The sequence below is a fragment of the Rhinoraja longicauda genome, chromosome 26, assembly GCF_053455715.1.
Source record: "Rhinoraja longicauda isolate Sanriku21f chromosome 26, sRhiLon1.1, whole genome shotgun sequence".
Lineage (NCBI taxonomy): Eukaryota > Metazoa > Chordata > Chondrichthyes > Rajiformes > Arhynchobatidae > Rhinoraja > Rhinoraja longicauda.
Genome location: NC_135978.1, coordinates 11,057,242 through 11,079,471, shown reverse-complemented (window position 1 = coordinate 11,079,471; position 22,230 = coordinate 11,057,242). Strand labels below are relative to the sequence as shown.

The window sequence follows — 22,230 nt, the reverse complement described above, 5'->3', positions numbered from 1 at the left end:
AATTTTACAGTCTCTTTCAATGATTAACTTTCCCCCTTACTCCTATCACTCTCTACAATCCTATCTGTAGGAGCCATTTATGTTTAGACTAGCTACTGTTGGCATATTATATTATATTGTCTAGACATATCTTGCCGTATTATTTTGGACATTGGGGGTGGTCGGTAGATGAACAGGGTGGTATATATATGGGCATAAGGGACTGGGATTGACCAGATACAGGGAGGGAGAGTATACAGTTCTTACCAGACCTGGGAACAGACCTGGCAACAGACCATCGACTGGAAAGACCTGAGACCTGGGACGAGACCATGGACAGAGCAGCCAGATACGACTTGTATGGGAAATAAGTATAGCCTGGCATGTTCATCTCCTTGTTTGTACAACTACTTCAATAAACAACTAATTAAATTGTTGGGTTTGCATAAGATCACTCCGACTCCCCGTGTAGTAATGGCAATTAGAAAAGAATTTATTGGAAAAGTCTGGAAGTTGTCTTTACACTATCTTTGAGCCTTTCTCTATTCACATAAAATGGCACCTGGTCAAGGCCAACCCCAATAGAGAAATTATCACTCAATTCAACACTCCCAATTAGCAATTTGTTTAGAGGCAGAATAAAGCACATCATGAAATGACAGGCGCAAGTGGCTTGCAGGGGGTTAGAATAGTATTGATGCTAACTCTCAGAGAGGAAGGTTCAATGGTGCTTTATTTGTCATATCTGCCACTACACAGTGAAATTATTTTTGCAAATATTAATCATACGCGCTTTTGGCGCCAATTCCAATGTCTTCGGCCGGTGCACTCGAGGTACTGGAGCAATTCCCGTGAATCGACGTCCCTCTCCTCGCCCGGCCATCTTTGTGTCCTGGGGGCGCCTCCTGCAGCTACCCTTGAAGGCGCAGGAAGCATTACCGCAGTTCACCCTCCTACTGGTCCTTGCTCCTTGCATCCAACGTCTCCAGCTCCCTCCCGGTTCCACCGACTGCTGAGCCTTCGAGCGGGCCCTGCAGCCTGACAATCCTTTGGTGGGGCCCCGCCAACCGATGAGTCTTCAGGTAGGCCCCACAGTCTGACGAGCCTTTGGGTGGGCTACACCAAACGACAGGCCATCGGGTGAGTCTACGGTCTGATGAGCATTGGTTGCAGGTGAGTTCTGCTGAACAGGACGTAAGACGAGAAATTTGTTGGAGCACCTGCAAAGGTCATCCCTTTGTATAACAAAATACTTTCGGCTTTGGGAGTTGCATGTACATTGTTAATCTACAGTGCATGAATGCAGTTTATAATAATAATAATAATAATAAGCATTTATTTTATATAGCGCCTTATCGGGTGCTCAAAGCGCTTTACAAAAACAATCAACATAAAAACAAACAGACAAACTATCCAAACGGAAAAGCGGCGAATAAACAACGCCAGCGTCCTCTCACGTCAGGGTCCGGCAGTAGACAACAAAAAGCACAGGACACACAGATACAATTTTTACACAAACAGCCATCACAGTGATTGCTCTAGGCACACCCTCACTGTGATGGAAGGCAAAGAAAAGTCTTATCTCCTCCTCATTCTTCTCCCGTGGTGCCACGAGGTGATCGAGGCTCCCAACTTTTTGAAGCCCCCACCGGGCGATGGAATGTCCCAGGGCCGAGCCGAGCAGGCCGATGAAAGTCCTGAGCCCCCACTGGGCGATGGAAAGTCCCAGGGCTGAGCCGAGCAAGCCGATGAAGGTCCTGTGCCCCCACCGGGCGATGGAAAGTGCTGCGGCCGGGCCACGCAGGGCGATGAAGGGCCTGCGGGCGGGTCGATCAAACCTCGCGCTTCGGGGCGGTCGAAGCTGCTACGGCTGGAGCTCCCAAAAACCGGTCGCCAGCCAGGGACCTGCGAACTCCAGATGTTGCGGTCTGCAGGGCCCACGGCCGAAGTCTCCGAGATGGTAAGTCCAGGCCCTGCGACCGGAGTCTTCAAGGTCGATCCCAGCTGGAGGCCGCCGACTCCACGATGTTAGGCCGTAGCGCGAACGGAGATACGACACGGTAAAGGTCGCATCTCCGTTGAGGAAGAGATTAGAAAAAAGGTTTCCCCCAACCCCCCCACCACCCCCCCACATACACAGAGTTAAAAATAGAACAAAACGTACATTAAACGAAGACAATAGACAAAAAAAAAAAAAAAAGACAGAGACTGCCGGTGAGCCACAGCTGCAGCTGCAGAACACAGCCACCCCCCTAAAAAAGTTTAGAAAAGCTTAACTTGACTAACTCCTGAAATGGGCCAGTTATCTTATGACAATATTTGACCAGGCTAGGTTGTATTGTTCTGTTTAAGAGAGTGAGACATGACGTATTAAAACATAACATTTAATACTAATACATAAAAAGCACAATATAGTCCTTGACAAGTTGGATATCAAGAGATGTTTCCTATTATCAGAAAATCTAGAGATCTGCGTCACTGTTTAGAATAAGGTGTTGCCTGTTTAATTTGGAGATAAAATCTTTTTGTTTCCCCACAGGATTGTGACTCTGGAATTTACTTCCTCAAAGAGTGGTGAAGCAGAATTTCCAAATATTTGTAAGGTGAAGGTGGACGGATTATTGATAAGCAAGGGGGTGATAGTCACTGTGGATAAATAGTAAAGCAGAGTAGATGCTAAATCAAATCAGCCATGATCTTGCTTAATATTATGAAATACTTGAAGTAAATTCATGTTAATAAGTATGTTAATTTATAAATGAATAAGTACGTTAATTCATAAGTTCATAAGTCAAAGGAGCAGAATTAGACTTTTGGCCTATCCAGTCTATGTCATTCAATCATGCTTGATCAATCTTTCCCTTTCGACCCCATTCTCCTTCCTTCTCCCCATAACCTTTGACACCCTTACTAATCAAGAACCTGTTAATCTCCGCTTTAAAAATACTCAATGACTTGGCCTCCACAGATGTCTGTGGCAATGAATCCCACAGATTCACCACCCTCTGACAAAATAAATTCCTCCTCATCTCCTCTCTAAAGGTGCGTCCATTTATGCTGAGGTTGTGCCCTCTGGTCCGAGGCTCTCCCATTGATGGAAATATCCTCTCCTCATCCTCATCTAGGCTTTTCACTATTCGGTACATTTCAATGAGGTCTCCCCTTATCCTTCTAAACTCCAGCGAGTACAGACCCATAACAGTCAAATGCACATCATATGATAACCCAATCATCCCCAGGATCATTCTCATAAACTGGCTCTGGACCCTCTTCAATGCCAGCACATCCCTCCTCAGTTACTGCTAAAACTGCTCACTAAGTCTAAACCAGAAACCTTCAGTTTAATACAGAAACATGGAACTGCAGATACTTGTTTACAAAAGAAGGATTGAGACAAGAGGTCTCCCTTGTACCTATTTCTCCTCTCCCCCTCCCCTTTTACCTATATTCCTTCCTCTAGCTTCACAATCCACTGGTCTTCAATCCTTTTCTCTCTAATTTTTTTAATGGCCGCTAATTTACACTACATTGTCAGGTCACTTTATACACTGCATTCATCTTCAATGGTTCAATGGTCCTTTATTGTCACGTGTACTGAGGTACAGTGAAATTTGATTTACCATACAGTTATACCAAAAAAACCACCAAGATACAAAACTCCATAAAGATTAAACATAAACAGCCACCGTAGCTGCTTGTGAGAATCCCTGGGGCACACAGCATAAGCGGAGACCTACAGCCATCAGTTCAATGTCCGGGCCACACACTCGCTTCTTCTCCGTGATGTGACCAGAGTTGTACCGACCGCTGTCACTCTCTCTGCAGTCCCCATCCGCCCAAACAGTCAGAAAGCCGTCCACACTCGCACCAGACTCCGGGATGTCCACATGGAGCGATGTCCCCCCGCAAACACCGGGATCACTGCACTCATAGCAATCCCTCCGAGACCCCACCAGCACAGGAGGCTTGTCCAAGAGAGAGCTAGATAGAGCTCTTAAGGATAGCGGAGTCAGGGGGTATGGGGAGAAGGCAGGAACGGGGTACTGATTGAGAATGATCAGCCATGATCACATTGAATGGCGGTGCTGGCTCGAAGGGCCGAATGGCCTACTCCTGCACCTATTGTCTATAGTCTATTGTCCATCTTGTTTTACAGCGACGTCACATTCCCCACTGTGATGGAAGGCAAATAACTTTTCTCCCACGGTCGGGGCAATTGAAACATCCACAATCGGGGTGATCAAAGCTCCCACAGTCGGTGATCGAAGCCCCTACAATTGAGGCTCCCGTGATCGGGGTGGTTGAAGCTCCTGCGGTTGGAATTCCCTCCCGAAGTCGATCCCTAACAAAGAGACCGCAGGTCCACGATGTCAGGCCGCAGTGCGGTCGGAGATACGATGAAAATGTCGCATCTCCATCGGGGGAAGAGATTAAAAAGTTTCCCCCACATAAAACGAAACTAAAGATCCACTAAAACATACAATTAAAACAACCTAAAAACAACAAAAGGAGAAAGGGAGGGGGAAAGGCTGTTGGCGAGGCTGCCACTTATGACGCCACCTGGTGGCCACCCCAGATTGTATCATCTTTGATCATACAAAGATAGTTCAGATATTCTTACTCATGCTGTTGTAATAAAAATTAGAAACCTATTCCCAAACACATCCTGATCCAATGATGTTAACTTTTATATCTATATTCAGTTTTCAAGGATTCAAGGTCAGTTTATTGTCACATGTACCAATTAAGGTACAGTGAAATTTGAGTTACCATCCAGCCATACTAAGTAAAAAACATCAAGACACACACCCACATAAAAGTTAACATAAGCATCACCACATTCTTCACTGTGATGGAAGGCAATAAAGTTAAAACTTCTTCCTCTTGTCGGGGCAGTCAAACCATCCGCAGTCGGGGCGATCAAGGCCCCTGCAGCCGACGAACGAAATCCCCGATGGGGGTGATCGAAACTTCCTTGTCGGGACGGTTGAAACTCTCTCCGCAGCATGGAGCTCCCGAATCGACCTCTTCTTACCAGAGACCGCGGGCTTCACGATGTTAAAGTACCCAGACCGCCGCGGTTGGACCTTTGATCCCTGGCAAAGGGATCGCTAGCTCCGCAATGTTGAAGTCCCACAGACTCCCGTGGCTTGGAGTGCCGGGTCGGTCTCCAGAATGGCCGCCAACTCCGCGATGTTAGGCCGCAGTGGGGACGGAGATACAATACAGGAAAAAATAGCATCTCCGTCGAGGTCAGAGATTGAAAAAATGTTTCCCCCAACAACCCCCACCCCCCACATAAAACAAACCAAGGAACACTAAAACATACTTTTTAACACATACTAAAAATAACAAAAAAGAAGAAAGGACAGACAGACTGTTAGCGAGGCAGCCACTGCTGGTGGCGCCACCTGGTGTTTTGAGCTGGTAACTTCAGTTAAAATTCCCTCTATCCTGACTTTGTAATGAAAAGTTATGAAAAACTTAATCTTACTAGTTTAGTTTAGGGATAGAGCGCAGAAACAGGCTCTTCGGCCCACGTCTGCACCGACCAGCGATTTCCCGCACATTAACACAAGCCTACACACACTAGGGACAATTCACACTTTTACCAAGAATACAAACCCAAGCCAATTAACTTACAAACCTGAACGTCTTTGGAGTGTGGGAGGAAACCAAAGATCTCGGAGAAAATCCACGCGGTCAAGGGGAGAAGGTACAAACTCTGTACAGACAGCACCTCGAGTGAGGATCGAACCCGGGTCTCTGGCGTTGCAAGCGCTGTGAGGCAGCAATGCTACTGCTGCGCCACCGTACCAAAAACGATAAAGATTTTTTGAGGTATTTTCATCAGTTTAGTTTTATCGATTTACTTGTGCTTCATTTAATTTTAGCTTGCATTGATCTCTTGGCACATGGCCAGGCGCAGAGTCAGTTGTTTCCTGATAAAGAGTTGAGCCATTTATCACAGAAACAGGCCCTTGGCCCCACAGAGTTCATGCTGACTGTCAGGCACCCCTGCATTCTACCACTCCCTTACACAGGAGGAATTTGCAGTGAATGCTGAGAATTTCCTGAGAATGGAGCACTCAGGGGAAAACTATACAGTCACAGGGAAGTATTAATCGACTTATAAAGTCGTACAGCACAGAGACAGACCCTTCAGCACAACTTTTCTATGCTGACCAAGATGTCCCACATAATCGTCCCATTTGCCCATTTTTGGCCCTCTAAATCTTCCCTATCCATGTGCCTGTCCAAATGTTTTAAAATGCTGTTATAATACCTGTATCAACTATATCCTCAGGCAGCTCATTCCATATAACCACCACCCTCTGAGTGAAAAGGTTGCTTATTCAGTCTGTCCCCTCTCATCTTAAAGCTACGCCCTCTGCTTTTTGATTCCCCCAACCTAGGTAAAATATTCAGTGCATTCACCCTATTCATTCCCCTCATGATTAAATACATCTCCATAAGATCATGTGTTGGCCTCCTGAGCTCCATGGAATATAGTCCTAGCCTGCCCAACCTTTCTCTACAGTTCTTCCCTGAACTCTTTCAGAGTCGAATCTCAGCTAACACAGCAAGAGGGCAGCACAATCTATCAAATGTCATCTGCACGGTACTCTCTGTTTTGAAAGGTACTCCCTTATTCAGCAAAGTGTGCTGCCTTCTTTTGGTAGTTCAGGTGAACTGCCATTGCAGAGTCAGCTATAATTCCCATGGAGCTGCTTGGTTTCAGTGTGTTGCCCATTTGTCTTTAACATAGATAAGTGATCATATTTACTATGTACCGTATCTCCCTTAAAAACAAGTATAAATCGTACAAACTATTGGGTATCTGCCTCTTTTAAATAATGGCAGCAATTAACTATGTACATGGCTGTAATTAGGTAATTAACTAATTTTTTGCAAAAAAATATATACATATGCCATCGAAAATTTAAATGTGTTAATTTCATCAATCTTCTCTGTTTACCCCCCCTCCCCTCCCCCTGTCCTGATGTACTGGAGACACTGCATGTTTTGCTTTGCTACAAGATGGCCGCGCCGTTGTGTTTGGCTGCCCGTCGTCGCTCACCTAGTCATCCTTGTGTTCTGCAAGCCACCTTGGCCTACGAACGCCTAACACTCCTGAACATCCCAGCCTCTGTCGTCAACTTCTTCATTCCAGGTCCCGGACAAAGCTTCTCCCAGCGATCGCTCCTCGCTCAACTCCCGGTAGGTGTGCGGGCCCAGCCTTACAGCCATCGCCGTACGAACTGCGCTAGGAGGCAGAGTAAACGCGCGGGCGCCTCGGAAAAGCTGAAGAACCTCGCCCACACCCGCCCAACATCGGCCTACCTTGCCCAACGCTGCGAAGTCGGACCTGGTCAGTCGGCCTTACCGCTCCATCCACCAGCGCTCCCTCGAGCTCAGGTATGCCTCTCTCCAACCGATCATCCCGTCCCCGGACTGCCGGCCCGTGGGCTCCCAGCAAGGCCATCTGTGAAGCGCAGCGGCGTGGTCTCCCTGAACCTCCGCCCGCTGGCGTGTGAGCCGATACCAGACCGAAGCTTACCTGCTGTCCCTGCTAAAGTGGCCCTGATCAACGCAAGATCCTTACCGAACAAGACCTTCATCCGCAACGATTTCTTCACCACCTGTAGATTGGACTTCTTACTTGTCACAGAAACCTGGCTTAACCCTGGTGAGCTTGCTCCACTCGTGGAACTCTGTCCTGATGACTGTAATTTTTTCAGCTCGCCTAGGCTCTCCGGACGCAGTGGGGCCTAGTCACTGTTTAAAATGTTTAAATAAGAAACATTTTAACTGCCGCCTCCTGAACGCTGATCATTTCTCCAGTTTCGAGGTGCAACTAATTAAAGTAGGCCTAGCCTATCCCCTCTTAATTGTTCTTGTGTATCGCCCACCAAAAATGCATAAGGACTTCATCACCCAATTTGCTGATCTTATCTCTGACATTTTGCCCAAATTTGACCGGGTCATGATTCTTGGTGATTTTAACATTCATGTTTGCTGTCCTACTAAGCCTCTTGTGAGTGAATTTATGCACCTGGTTGAGTCCTTCAATCTGACTCTACTTACCACTGGACCCACTCACAAGCTAGGCCATACACTCGACCTAGTGTTATCGTCCGGTTTCCCAATCTGCAATATTGAAATTACTGAGGCTTGTCTGTCGGATCACAGCGCTATTATTTTTGATGAATCTCTGCCTTTCTCTCCCGCCAAATCTCATCTCCCTGTTCGTTACTCCCGCTACATAAACTCATTGACTGCCAGTAAGTTCTCCGAGGCTCTCATAGCTGCCCCCAACATCTGCACTATTGAGGTTTCTCCCCCCCCATCTCAGCACTGAGGATCTCATCTCTTTATTTAATACCACCTGCTCTTCCATCCTGGATTCTGTTGCTCCTCTTAAAATGAAAAAGCCTAAACCCAAAGGTCGGCCTTGGCTCAATGACACCACCAGAGCCCTAAGAAGGGAGTGCAGAAAATCAGAACGGAGGTGGAAATGTGATAAGCTTCAAATTTCCTTCGAAATTCTGAGAAACAATCTTCTCAAATACCAGGAAGCAGTAAAGTCTGCGAGACCACAATACTTTTCAGACCTTATCTCCAAAAACTCTCGTAATTCCAAGGTCCTATTTAGCACTATTACCTCTGTCATATGTCCCGCCCCCAGTACCAGCTTAGTTGGGTCCCCTGCTAAGTGCGAAGAATTCTCTAAATTTTTCACTGGCAAAGTTGAGAACATTAGAATGAATATTTCCCCTCCCACCAGTGACATAGCTGTCTCACTGGTCTGTTCATCTAAATTGGACTGTTTCCAACCCGTCACTCTATCCTCCCTTGCAAAGCTTGTCTCCACTATGAAACCTGCAACCTGCCCCCTTGACGCTGTCCCCACTGCCCTTCTGAAGGATGTCAATGCAATAGCCGGTCCCAGCATCCTCTCTATCATCAACAGTTCTCTGGCCACTGGCACTGTTCCAACCTGTTTCAAGCACGCGGTGGTCCAGTCCCTACTGAAAAAACCTAACCTAGACCCCACCTTGCCTAACAACTACAGACCCATTTCCAAACTGCCATTCCTGTCAAAAGTCCTTGAAAAGGCAATTCTAAATCAATTACTGCCTTACCTACACCAAAATACCATCCTGGAAAGTTTCCGGTCAGGTTTCAGGGCCCACCGCAGCACAGAGTCTGCCTTGTTGAAGGTACACAACAACCTGCTTCTCGCCATCGACACCGGCGACTGTGCAATCTTGCTCCTTCTCGACCTCAGCACAGTGTTCGATACAGTGGACTACACCATCTCTATTGACCATCTCCGGTATGGGGTTGGTGTTGATGGCACTGCCCTGAGCTGGTTCGTTTCCTACCTCAAAAATAGGAGTTTCTCCATCAACATAGGCAGTTATTCCTCTGCTCCAGCTAGCCTCTCCTGCGGAATTCCACAAGGCTCCATCCTAGGCCCCATTCTCTTCTCTCTACACATGCTCCCCCTCGGCCAAATCATTCAAAGGCACAGCATTTCTTTCCACTGCTATGCAGATGACACACAGATTTATCTCCCAATGAAACCCAACAACCGGTCAAATTGAATCCGCCTCATGCACTGCCTTGAGGACATAAAATGTTGGATGGCACAGAACTTCCTCCAATTAAACGAGAGCAAGTCTGAGGTCATCCTATTCGCCCCCCCCCCCCCCCCCCCCCCCCCCCGACTCCATCAAATCGATAACAGGCAGTCTTGGAAGCCTATCCTCCCTAGTCAAACCGCATGTCAAAAACCTTGGCGTGATATTTGACTCTGCATTAAAGTTTTACAAGCAAGTCAATGCTGTGGTAAAAGCCAGCTTCTTCCAGCTTCGTACCATAGCTAAAATCAAACCATTCCTCCAATTTGAGGACATTGAAAAAATCATTCACGCATTCATTTCCTCCCACCTAGACTACTGCAACTCCCTATACACTGGGATCAGCCAATCATCCCTGTCCCGCCTGCAACTGGTCCAAAACGCCACAGCGAGACTCCTGACGGGTGCCCGTAAAAGGGACCACATCACCCTGATTCTGGCCTCTCTCCACTGGCTCCCTGTACGGTACAGAATCAACTTCAAGCTCCTCCTATTCACATACAAAGCCCTAAATGGACATTCCCCCCCCCCCCCCCATATCAAAAATCTTCTAACCCACCACTCTATCTCCAGGTCCCTCAGGTCAGCCGATTTGGGGCTACTCACTATCCCGCGGTCTAGGTTTAAGCTCAGGGGTGACCGCGCTTTTGCGGTTGCAGCTCCGAGACTGTGGAACAGCATCCCTCTCCCCATCAGAACTGCCCCCTCCATCGACTCCTTTAAGTCCAGGCTCAAAACCTATTTCTACTACCTAGAATTTGAGGCCCCCTGAGGGGGCGCTGTGAACTATTTATGTATGTGCTGTTATGTTTGTGTGCCATTGTATGTTTGTTTCTTAGTACCTGAACTGATGTCCAGCACTTTGGTCAACGTGGGTTGTTTTTAAATGTGCTATACAAATACAATTGACTTGACTTGACTTGCTTTTCCTTGCTGCCCTTTTTCAATTCACGGTTCATTTTCTCTGATGTTCAAAGCTCTGATTTCAATGCTCAAATAGTTGACACCATCTCTCTTGTCAAACCTTGGCTACAATGTATGGATTGCTATCAGTAGATTCCTGCTCACCTCATGGGTTTTCTCAGGTTTCCGCCTAGACTCCTAAGACATACAGGTTGTAGGTTATGTAGGAAAAAAAACAACTGCAGATGCTGGTTTAAGTCGAAGGTAGACACAAAATGCTGGAGTAACTCAGCGGGTCAGGCAGCATCTCGGGAGAGAAGGAATGGGTGACATTTCGGGTCGAGACCCTTCTTCAGACTGATGTCAGGGGAGGGGGCGGGACAAAGATAGGATGTAGTAGGAGACAGGAAGACTAGTGGGAGAACTGGGAAGGTGGAGGGGAAAGAGAGGAACAGAGGAACTATCTGAAGTCAGAGAAGTCAATGATCATATTGCTGGGATGTAAACTGCCCAAGCGAAATATGAGATGCTGTTCCTCCAATTTGCGCTGGGCCTCACTATGACAATGGAGGAGGCCCATGACAGAAAGGTCAGACTGGGAATGGGAGGGGGTGATGAAGCGCTGAGCCACCGGGGAATCAGGTTGGTTAAGGTGGACTGAGTGAAGGTGTTGAGAGAAGCGATCGCCGAGCCTGTGTTTGGTCTCGCCAATGTAGAGAAGTTGACATCTGGAACAGCGGTTGTAGGTTAATTGGCTTCAGTAAAAAATTTAATTGTCCCTCTTGTGTTGGATAGTGTTAGTGTATGGGATGATCATCGTTCGACGTGAGCAAATGGGCCTGTTTCCATGCTGTCTAAAGTCTAAAATTTGCCTGAAATTTTGAACTGGCTCCAAATCATAATGTAACTACTCGTAAAACATCTGATTCAAGTTTGTTCTGCCAGTCTTTGATCTGATGCATTAATTAAATGTTGCTTTCCACAGATGGTGCTTGTCTTGCTGAGTGTTTCAGTGTCTTTTGCTTTTATTGCAGGTTTTCACCATCTGTAGGGTTTTTTTCCAAATCGATCTGTGCTTGATTCATTCTACTTACTAGCTGTGTACTCAACAACAGACTTATAATGACAGTTCAAGCATCCTCGCTCGCTCTTAGCTTTGTAATGGCAGGTAATGGAAAGCTTTTTTTTCTTAAAAGTATATAAATTTGTTCAACTTCACCAGACGTACAGGTTTGTCTGTTGTGTGGGATGGAACTGCAGATGCTGGTTTAAACCAAAGAAGGACACAAAATGCTGGAGTAACTCATCTCTGAATAGAAGGAATGGGTGATGTTTTGGGTCGAGAGTTTTCTTCAGACCCACTGGGTGTTGTTTCGGGCCAAGACCCTTTTTCAGACTCTAATGAGTGACAATTTGGCTCGAGACCCTTCTTCAGACCCGATCTTCAGGACTATCTCCAGGTTTGTTAGTTCATTTGCTTCAGCAAAGATTATAAATTGTCCCTGGAGTGTAGGATTGTGCTTGTGTGCAGGGATCGCTGGTCTGTGCAGACTCGGTGGGCCGAAAGGCCTGGTTCCAGGTTGTATCTCTAAATTAAAGTAAACTAAAAACTTCTCACCAAAATTCATATCGCCTCGTCTTCTTCATCAGTATGTCTGTGGCAGATTCAATGGGAGTTACCTTTACACAGCACCTCATGCTGGGCTAAAATGAATCGTTGGAGGAATTCAGCTGCTTATGTAGGTGGAAATACCAGTGCTATATGTTTGAAGCATGAGTGGGTTTATTGATTTCTTCAATGTCTATTGCTATAATTCTCTCAAGCATGCAGTCCCTCATTCTAATACCTGCCCCTGCTCCTTGTCCATGGCTACTCTCTACAACTGGAACAATCAATCCCCTCTGGAAACCCAATGCTTATCTTCCCCAAGGTACAGCTGGGCAATCCTGCATGGGAGCACCAAGCCACTTATTCTGCCTCAACAGAAATACCTGACTTGATTCCCATACACATCCCAGCCTATGTTTTGCATTATGGTCATGCTGTTCTGCTCTGTGTCCTCAACAATATTATCCACCCTCAGAGACATTTCTACACATTCCCTGGGCCATTATTACAATTCCCAACAAAGCAATCTGCTTGTGGAAACAACGGGTCAAGCAGCAACTGAGGGAAATGGAAAGATGATTTTTCGGGTCGGGACCCTTCTTCAAGACATTTCCTTTCATGGATTTCCCCCTGTAGTTCACTATAAACGTTTTCACCCGCCCACCCCCATCTTTTGCACTGGATATTCGTCTGACTTGTGCTTTTTTCATGACATTATCATGACCTCTATCATTTAAGCTTTTCTGTGTTCTAACCCTATTATGGCACCAATAGTTGATCAATCTGAAAGTTAAATATTTCACTCGTCACATCTCCTGCATCAACCAGGGAAGGGAGATTTAGTCAGTTACCAGAAGTCGTGCCTTATTGAATCATATGGCAATCATTGGAGTTCAGTTTCGAACAGAGAAGGCAGTAACAATGGAGTTTATTGTTTCTTTACTTGTGCAAACTGGGTGGGTGATAAATGCGCTGGAGTCCGGCACTGGGTGAGAGTGCAATATTCTTTATTGTGTATCTTTCAAGATCTTCGTACAGTTAAATTTTCACAGGAAACTACATTTCAAAAGGACAGTTCTAACAACCTCATTCCAGCCCAGTAATTCCATGGGCTCATTAATACACCCCAGATTTAAAGTGATTCTATTGTCCAGAACATTTGAAATGGTAAGATTGTTAGAATGTATCTAATTAGGAAACATCAACTAACAAAATTATTTTCACATTAATAGTCGGTCTCAATCAGCATTGCGAGGAGACAAATCAGATGTGGGTCATGAATTGAACATAGGAGAGAGCAGGCTCTAAAGAATGTCCATCAACTGAAACATTGATTCTGTTTCTCATTGTGAATGATGCCTGAACTGCTGAGCATTTAATGATTTTTTGGGGGGGGTTTGATTCATACAGGAGTGTTGTATTGCTGTTCACCGCTAACACTGAGCAGTAACCTCCAGCCACTGGGGTCTCACACTGTGAGAGGTAAGATGTGACCCAGTGATGTGGATAATACATTATCTGCTAACCTTGTGAAAGGCTATTTGCAAGCCTGCGTTTAATAAATCCCTTAAAGTTTTCCAACTATGCATAGTCCTGAAGAGGCATTTTGATCACCTGAGCATTGTCACACTTTTTCTGTCAGAAATAATGTTGTACAGCTGGGGTTATGGGTGAAAAATCTATCAAAATGGATCATTGTGAAGTATTGCAAATTCACGGCCCTGTGATGAAAGGAATGGTCTGAAACAAGAGGTAGAGTAGAAACCCCTTGAAATTAGTACTTGTTCACAGTGTTCAATTACGGATGAAATAATAATTGAGGCCGGAAGTTCTCTGGATGCAGAAAGCAACTAAAATAACTTGTATCCTTATCAACATTAAATCGCCACTAGCATGTTGAGTTGCTGTCTATATTATTCTTAACGTGGTCACATCTGAAAATACATTCCTTTTCCATGCACATTGATCGAGTCTCCAGTCTCCTCCCCATATTTCTGTTCCTCGTTATATAGTAATGTAGCAAAAACAAAGGTGACAATGAAATGTATTTCGGTTTCAGTCGGTCGAATAAAGATTAAGCCAAGACTGTTTCCACTGATCAGAGGGTTAATTTCAGCAGGAAATGTCTGCAGACAATAGAGACATTTCTGAAGACCATTACACTTTTAGCTTTTATGACAATTTTCAATGCAACCAACGGAATGAGGACTTGTATCTCATTCATTATCTGTCTATGACTTGTAACACACAGTCAGTTGGTTCTTAACCTAACCAGGGTAGTCTGGACTGGTTAGCCATCTGCTAAAAATATCTGTTTCATTATTTTTTTTTAAATCGTAAAACTGATCCGCAACATTGCATTTTATTTTATGAATAAATTTAGGTGAAAGAGAAACATTTCCCAGAGGTGTAAGTTTAAATAAGAATCACAAAAATGATTTTTAGAATTAGATACACAAAAAATGAAAGGCTAGGTTTTCCGAACAGCATTTTTTTAATCCATGGAAACACCACTGGCATTAAAAACAAAGCACACGAAAAATCTAGGCAGCATCACAAAGTTACTTTACAAAACATGGACTTATCAAATGTCCTATGAAAGTAGATGCCTTACTTACGCCATTGCAGTCATCTTTTATCTCTAACCAGACTTTGTCGCCATGATTCAAGTTTATAATTAAGCTGGCAGATGCAACTTCATAGTAGGAATTAAAAGACTGGAAGGTGCTCCACACAGTAACACCATTTACTCTGAAAACTACATATGCGTTCATTGTGTAGATTTGGAAGATGTATGTAAAGCGATACACACCAGGTACCCTACAAAGGAAAATGCCTGAGCTAGCCTGGAAGTCCCCATTTCCATTGTAGATTGTTCTCTGCCAAATAATTGGAGTGCCAATTGAAGGATTACTCGTGCCAAGTGCAACTGAAAATGCAGATATTGGTGCAATAGCATTAGCCCCAGCCATTCCCATTGGTCCAGTATCACCTTTTGTACCCCTGGTTCCCTGAGCTCCCATTGGTCCCATACGTCCCCTCTGCCCTGTTCCTCCACGACCTCCTTTGCGTCCTGGTTGCCCATTGTGCCCGTTAATACCTCTAAAACCCGGAAAACCCATTGCACCCCGTGGACCAGGCCATCCGGGCATGCCAGATGCTCCAGGAGCACCCACTGCTCCTTTCATTCCCGGGGCTCCAGGGCGACCATTCCAGCCAACTTGTCCAATTTGTCCATTTTCACCTTTAGCACCAGTCGCTCCGTCTGGGCCTTGTGGACCTTTAGGACCTCTTCGTCCAATATACACAGCTGGAAAATATTTGTTGTGTCTAGTTACAAATTGCTGAGATTCATAGATGTCACTTGACTCTTTGCAAAAGGTGATGTTCACAGTAATGTATATCATGGACACTTTAACTTTCCATAGATGTGGTACTGAGTTTTAATTGAGAGATTTCACATCACTTTCCTCACCCTAATCATAGATGACACATACTTGTTCCAAATTACCCTCTTAGGTGTCGAAAGAATGCCTACAGAACTTTGAAAGAATTAACAAAGAACCTTGCAAATATCCCTCCTATCTATGCATGGAGACTCCTCTCTCCAACAACTTTACCCCATCATACATTGCCCATCTTCTATCCATGATACATCCTCTCCTACAGCAATCTTAACTGTTGATGATGTGCACTAGTCCACCAGCTCCCTGAAAGTGGCAACACAAATAGATAGGATGGTAAAGATGGGATATAACTTGCTTGTCTTCAACAGTTAGGATTGGTATAAAAGTCAGAAAGTAATGTTACAGATGGATAAAACTATGGTCAGGCTGCATTTAAACTATCGTTGAGCTCTGATTGTCGCATTACAGAAAGGATGTGCAGGCTTTGACAAGGGTGTAGAAGAGGCTTATCAGCATGTTGCCTGGATTGGAGTGTGTTAGGTATATGGAGAGGTTGGATAAACCTGGACTGATTTCTCAGGAGCAAGGGAGACTGAAGGGTGACCTTGCATAAAATTATGAGTGGCGTAGATAAGGTAGACAAAGTCGTCTTCCCAGCATGGAATGTCCAATACTAGACGGGATAGGTTTAAGGTGAAAGGGGGAAAGTGTAAAGGAGATGTGTGATGCATGTTTTTTTTACACTGGGAGTGGAAGTGCCAGGAACACACGAACATGGAAGTGGTGGTCGCATACATGATAACAACATTTAAGAAGCATTTCAAACAGAACCTGCAGTGAAAATGTTTAATTGATTGGGCTTTACCTATATCAGAATACCTGCTGTATCATTCAAATAAAGGACCAAATCTCGTTGATCTAATCACCCACTTGAAATTATTACAATGAAAACATTGAAATCATCTTCTGCACATACTTCACTGGATGTGGAGGGTCAACCTTGCAGTCCCAAAGTTTCACAGACTCCAGCACCATGTTCTGAATGGTAGCAATGCCACCTATGGCGCTGAGACCTCACAAAGGTCACCCCCAGTTTTGACTGCAAAACTGTGTCATTCAATCGATTTCATGTGTCTCTTACATTGAAGGACATTTAAAGCTATCAAAAGTGAAATATATATTTAAAATATTGAAAATAATTGTTAAATATAAACCACTTAAACAGGTAAATAATTAAATAAGTTAAACCAAAACAAAGTCATTGAAAAATAAGGTACTTGCATCCCCCTCCCTTCATATTTGCAGCTCTACATCTCTATTGTATTTAATGCATTGTGGATCTTGTGTGGGGGCCAGAAAGGCTGTTCCCAGCCTAACTGCTCAGGAATCTCAGCAGGTTCAGGCTGTGCCACTGGACTTCACTCAGAGTCCAACAGCAGAACGCACTGAACCAATTGCCATTCAAAGTCTGTCAGCAAATCTGCATCTGACAGCATCGTCTGCATCATGCTTCCAATTTTGAGCAAGATCGAGTCTATTAGCTGGAGAATTCTCCCAGCCTCTCAACCATCGGATAGTTGGAGTGATCCAAACCAATTGAAAAGAGGGGGTGATATCAGTGGCATATTGATTCTGCTCTTGCATCCCCACTGATTTACGTGCATGCTTTCAAAGAAATGTACTTGAATTAGGTAAAATGTGATGTTCGTACTTTGGCTTCAACAAACCCACTTTTCATATGCTTTCACTATTGTCATTGTCTCCTTGAGGGATGAAAGATGCATCCCTGCCCCTTCATCGCAGAGTGAGAAGGTTTACTGATATCCACTCACTGGCTCCAAGTGAGATGAGTGTTGTTCCCAGTGAGCCAATCTGCAAACTTAGCATATGCACTATCAAACCTGCAAATGGTTCAGCGGGAAAACAGTTTGAATATTTTACCTGTTTGAAAAAAAACTTTTTATTCTCCTCCATTAATTTAAAATAGGAAAGGTTGTTGGACTAAGATTTAATAATTCATTTTCTGGAGCTCTCAGACTTCTTACCAACACAATAGGGTGCAGGAAATTGCCAGCGACAGTTTGGCATGCAGACTGTTCTTCTCTTGCCGATTAATGCAAATCCGCGATTACAGGAATAGTAGACTACCCTTCCAATTATCTTGAAGTATCCATGTTTTGGAATTGCAGGGTAACCACAAGGGCTGCCTGGGAAAATATGAAAACAGAACGTTGAGTATTAAAATCATCTTGAAGGTATCAGAATGGGGAAGTGCATATTGTGATTCAATTATTAAAATCATATCCTGAATAGACTGATTATTTAAAGTAAAGTAAAATACTATAGTCAGAGGGTGGTGAATCTGTGGATTTTTTTGCCACAGAAGGCTGTGGAGGCCAAATCAGTGGATATTTTTAAGGCATAGATAGATAAATTCTTGATTAGTACAGTTGTCAGAGGTTATGGGGAGAAGGCAGGAGAATGGGGTTAGGAGGGAGAGATAGATCAGCCATGATTGAATGGCGGAGTATACGATGGGCCATATGGCCTAATGCTACTATACCTTATGACCTTATGACCTTTGGCAAGACAGGAATGATTTTGTTAATACCTCTCAAACCCACATTTCAGCAGGGAATAACATCACCAGCTCTACGTCACGCTTCATCTTTACTGAGACAAAAATTGCACCTTGTCCTTTATCACTGGATTAATCTGGGTAAACCTCCTTCCCGATGGCAGTCAAGGAGCTTTGAGCATTAACTGAACATTGTATGCCTCTGTTAAAAAATTCTACCAAATATCAGTCCTTTGGGACAAACAAACACACTTTCTCTGAAAATGCAATCCTAGCTTTCCAAGGGGCAATAAATTTTAACAAACATTTTTCTCGGGTATGAAATTTATTCTCAGCAATGGTTCCTGATTCTTCCAGCATCCAGTCAAAAACCTTACACTCTAAGGAATTGCAGTTTTATTGCTTGTAGGTGCCGGATAGAAAATATGATCAGGAAACTTTAACGCAGTGAGTAGGCAGGAGAGATCAGATCCCAATGTTGTAATCTTGACTGGGTCAGTTCGATCTACTCTCTGCCTTGTGGTGGCCAGACACATCCTGTGGAATGACCGGTCTATGCAACCACATAATTATTCACTTGCAAAGGACAAAGCTTAGCTTAAAAGGGAAATAAGAAACATAGATTGGGAAAAAGTTTTATTCAATGATGTAAAATGTGAGATGTATAGAATAAAATGTGGCATGTATTCAAATGATGGATGGTCACAAAAAAGCTTGGTTCTATGAATCCCTTTCATTACACACATGTTAATTGTATGCGACAGGAAACTATGTTTAAAATAATTGAACCATCCCTGAAGCATGCCATACGAGGGTTTTATAATAAGGCCAATTTTTTAACATTTAATCCAAGCATTTAGAAACACATACTTCTCATAGTTAATTGTAATTAAAATAAATTCTGAACTCACCGAAAAACCTTTTTTGAAGTCCCTGTTGGTTGGCATCACTCTCGAGTATAGCAGAACTGATAAAAATAAAAGATGAAAATAAACAACATAGTTCTGAAAATATTTTTGATCATATTTAGTAGATCTATAGTTCAGGTTTGGATGAACTGAAAGAATGCAGCCTTAGGTTTTGTGCCGGAGTGGGCTTGCTGCCATCGCAGGCAACTAAAATGAGTTGGATAAAATGAAACAAAAATGACAGAACCCACAGAAAAGGGGAAAATAATTGCAGGAAACATTGTTTCTTCTGGTACACAAACAATCACAGAAAAAGGGAAGTATGAAAATTGATTACCTTTTATTTAATTAGTAATTCAATTAATTCCCCCTTAATTTAAAAACAATGTCTATTTATTTAGAAGTGACATAACAGACCATTTGGAAAGCATTAATAAGATTGGACTAAATCAATATGGGGTTTTGAAAGGCCAATCACCTTTAATAAACTTATTGGAGTTTTTAACGAGTCTGTAACAAGGAGAATAGTTGAGATAGGACCAGCAGATGTACCGTAATAAATGTTCAGAATGCGTTAAAAAGAGGATTATGTGCAATCTTCTTTCATTCTTCAGTCCCTCAAATTCCAGCCCAAATTCTCCTTGTCTCAATTGTGCGTTGTTATCATGAAACTAATTTGTTTTTGATTTGTTCACGGTATGTTGATGTCACTGGCAAGATTGCCCATAACAGTTTATCTATAACTGCCCATGGACAGGATGGCTTGTTAGGCCACTTCAAAGCGCAGCTAAACAAATGGTGAATATATTCATTTACAGACAGCTCTGTGTGATAGCAGTTTATTCAAAGAAGTACCTACTAGCCGAAGGCAGACACAAAATGCTGGAATAGCTCAGTGGGACACGCAGCATCTCTGGAGAGAAGGAATGGATGATGTTTTGGGTCGAGACCCTTCTTCATACCTTTCTTCTGATCTCGACCCGAAAAGTCACCCCTTCCTTCTCTCCAGAGATGCTGCCTGTCCCGCTGAGTTGTTCCAGCATTTTGTGATACCTTCGATTTAAACCAACATCTGCAGTTCGTTCCTACACATAGTACCTACACATCATTGTCTTGCAGGAGTGACCTCCCCACCAATTCAACACCAGAACCTAAAGAGAGTCCAAAAATATGGTGTGTAAGACAAGAGTTATTCATGCATGGTAAGAGTTTATGCTTCTATGACAACATGGAACAGCCTCATCAATGGAAGGTGGATTACATTTAATATTTCATTCAACTGAATCAATTGAAATGGATTAAATCACAAGAAATAAAGCATTATGTAGAATCAGGCAAATTAACTCAAAAATCAAAACACCCAGCTCTATCATTCCTTACTATTAATTCATGAAACTTCACCTAACATTATTTTCTGATGAATTGCCATGGTGACTGCACCTGAAAGCTGTTGGATCCCTAAAGTATCAGTAATTTGCAATTAACTTTCTCGGCAAATACAATTACGTCGAGAAGGTAAATATTCTCTTTGTTTTGTAGGAGAAAATGTTTAAAATCCTTAATAGGAGTGTACAAAGTTAAAAATCTTTTATAGCATCAAAATATTTCTTGACAGCACAGAATGTTACCGGGTCCAATCAAGTAGAGCTTTATATTTACTTTTGGCAATGTTATAACATTAAAAACAAATAAATATCTTCCCTTGTTCAATATCTTCTTTTTAAAAATAATTGCACCTACTTTGAGTACATTTCATTCCCGTACCAATATGAAATGTGGTGCTATGTAAGTAGCAAACACAACACTTACAGACATTAAGGTTAGTGATCACATGCAGGGTTTTACTTGGAAGTCTGCCAGTTAAAGACCTATCAATGAGATCACCAGTAAGGTTTCTGATTAATTAATTAATATCAAGTGAAGATATCCTCCCATCAGATGCCAACGAATGAGCTAACCAAGGCTTTGGAGCTCAATGGTGCCCCAACAGTGCTAGTCTATAACTAACTCAGAGTCTTGGCCATAGAAGACAGCGGGGGTGTTATTCTGACTGGACATCGATGACCGGTGGTGTTCTTCAAGGATCGGTCCTCTGTTGAATGATTTGGTTGAAAATACATGTGGTCTTAAATTGGTAAGTTTGCAGACAAGAAAAAAAAAATGTCTGAGTTGTGGATAGTGATGAAGGTTGTCAAAGGATTTAGTAATGAATGTGGGCAAGGGAATAATGAGGTTTAATCTGGATGTGAGTATGAGATGTTGCACTTTGAGAGGTCAAATGTAAGAGGAAAATTTACAGTAAATGGCAGGACCCTTAGGAGCACTGATGTACAGAGGGATCTTGGGGTCCAAGTCCACAGCTCCCTGAAATTGGCAACACAAATAGATAGAATGGTAAAGATGGGATTTAACATGCTTGACTTCAACAGTTAGGATTGGTATAAAAGTCAGAAAGTCATGTTACAGATGGATAAAACTATGGTCAGGCTGCATTTGAACTATCGTTGAGCTCTGATTGTCGCATTACAGAAAGGATGTGCAGGCTTTGACAAGAGTGTAGAAGAGACTTATCAGCATGTTGCCTGGATTGGAGTGTGTTAGGTATATGGAGAGGTTGGATAAACCTGGACTGGTTTCTCAGGAGCAAGGGAGACTGAAGGGTGACCTTGCATAAAATTATGAGTGGCATAGATAGGGTAGACAAAGTCGTCTTCCCAGCATGGAATGTCCAAAACTAGACGGGATAGGTTTAAGGTGAAAGGGGGGAAGTGTAAAGGAGATGTGTGATGCATGTTTTTTTTACACTGGGAGTGGAAGTGCCAGGAACACACGAACAGGGAAGTGGCGGTCACATATTATGATAACAACGTTTAAGAAGCATTTTGTACAGGCAGGGAATTGAGGGATATAGACCACATGCAGGCAGTTGTACAGTTAGACTGGTATCGTGGTCAGCACAGCCTTTAAAGGCTGGAAGACCTGTTCCTGCACCGTACGGTGCTATGCTCTATGATAAAACACTCTAACATGCCTGAGCAGCATGCTGGCACATCTCATTTATTGGCCAGGTAACATATGAAAACATTGGCTAAAATATAATTAGAAAAGCATCACTATCCTCAGCTGTTACATCTGGTCAGAGGCGTATCTACGGAAAATAGCGCCTTCGGCAAGCACTGAAATTGCGCCCGTGTCCAAA

At 43.6% G+C, this 22,230-nt stretch overlaps 1 protein-coding gene across 1 annotated transcript in view; it reads right to left on the bottom strand.

Annotated features, from left to right (window-relative positions):
- Positions 1-15,545, bottom strand: part of LOC144606563 (eosinophil peroxidase-like) — an 84,141-nt gene extending 68,596 nt beyond the window's left edge. The window contains exon 1 of the mRNA XM_078422821.1: positions 14,753-15,545. Coding sequence (XP_078278947.1) covers positions 14,753-15,545 — 793 coding nt within the window. The remainder of the gene's footprint in view (positions 1-14,752) is intronic.
- Between the last annotated feature and the right edge of the window lie 6,685 nt (positions 15,546-22,230).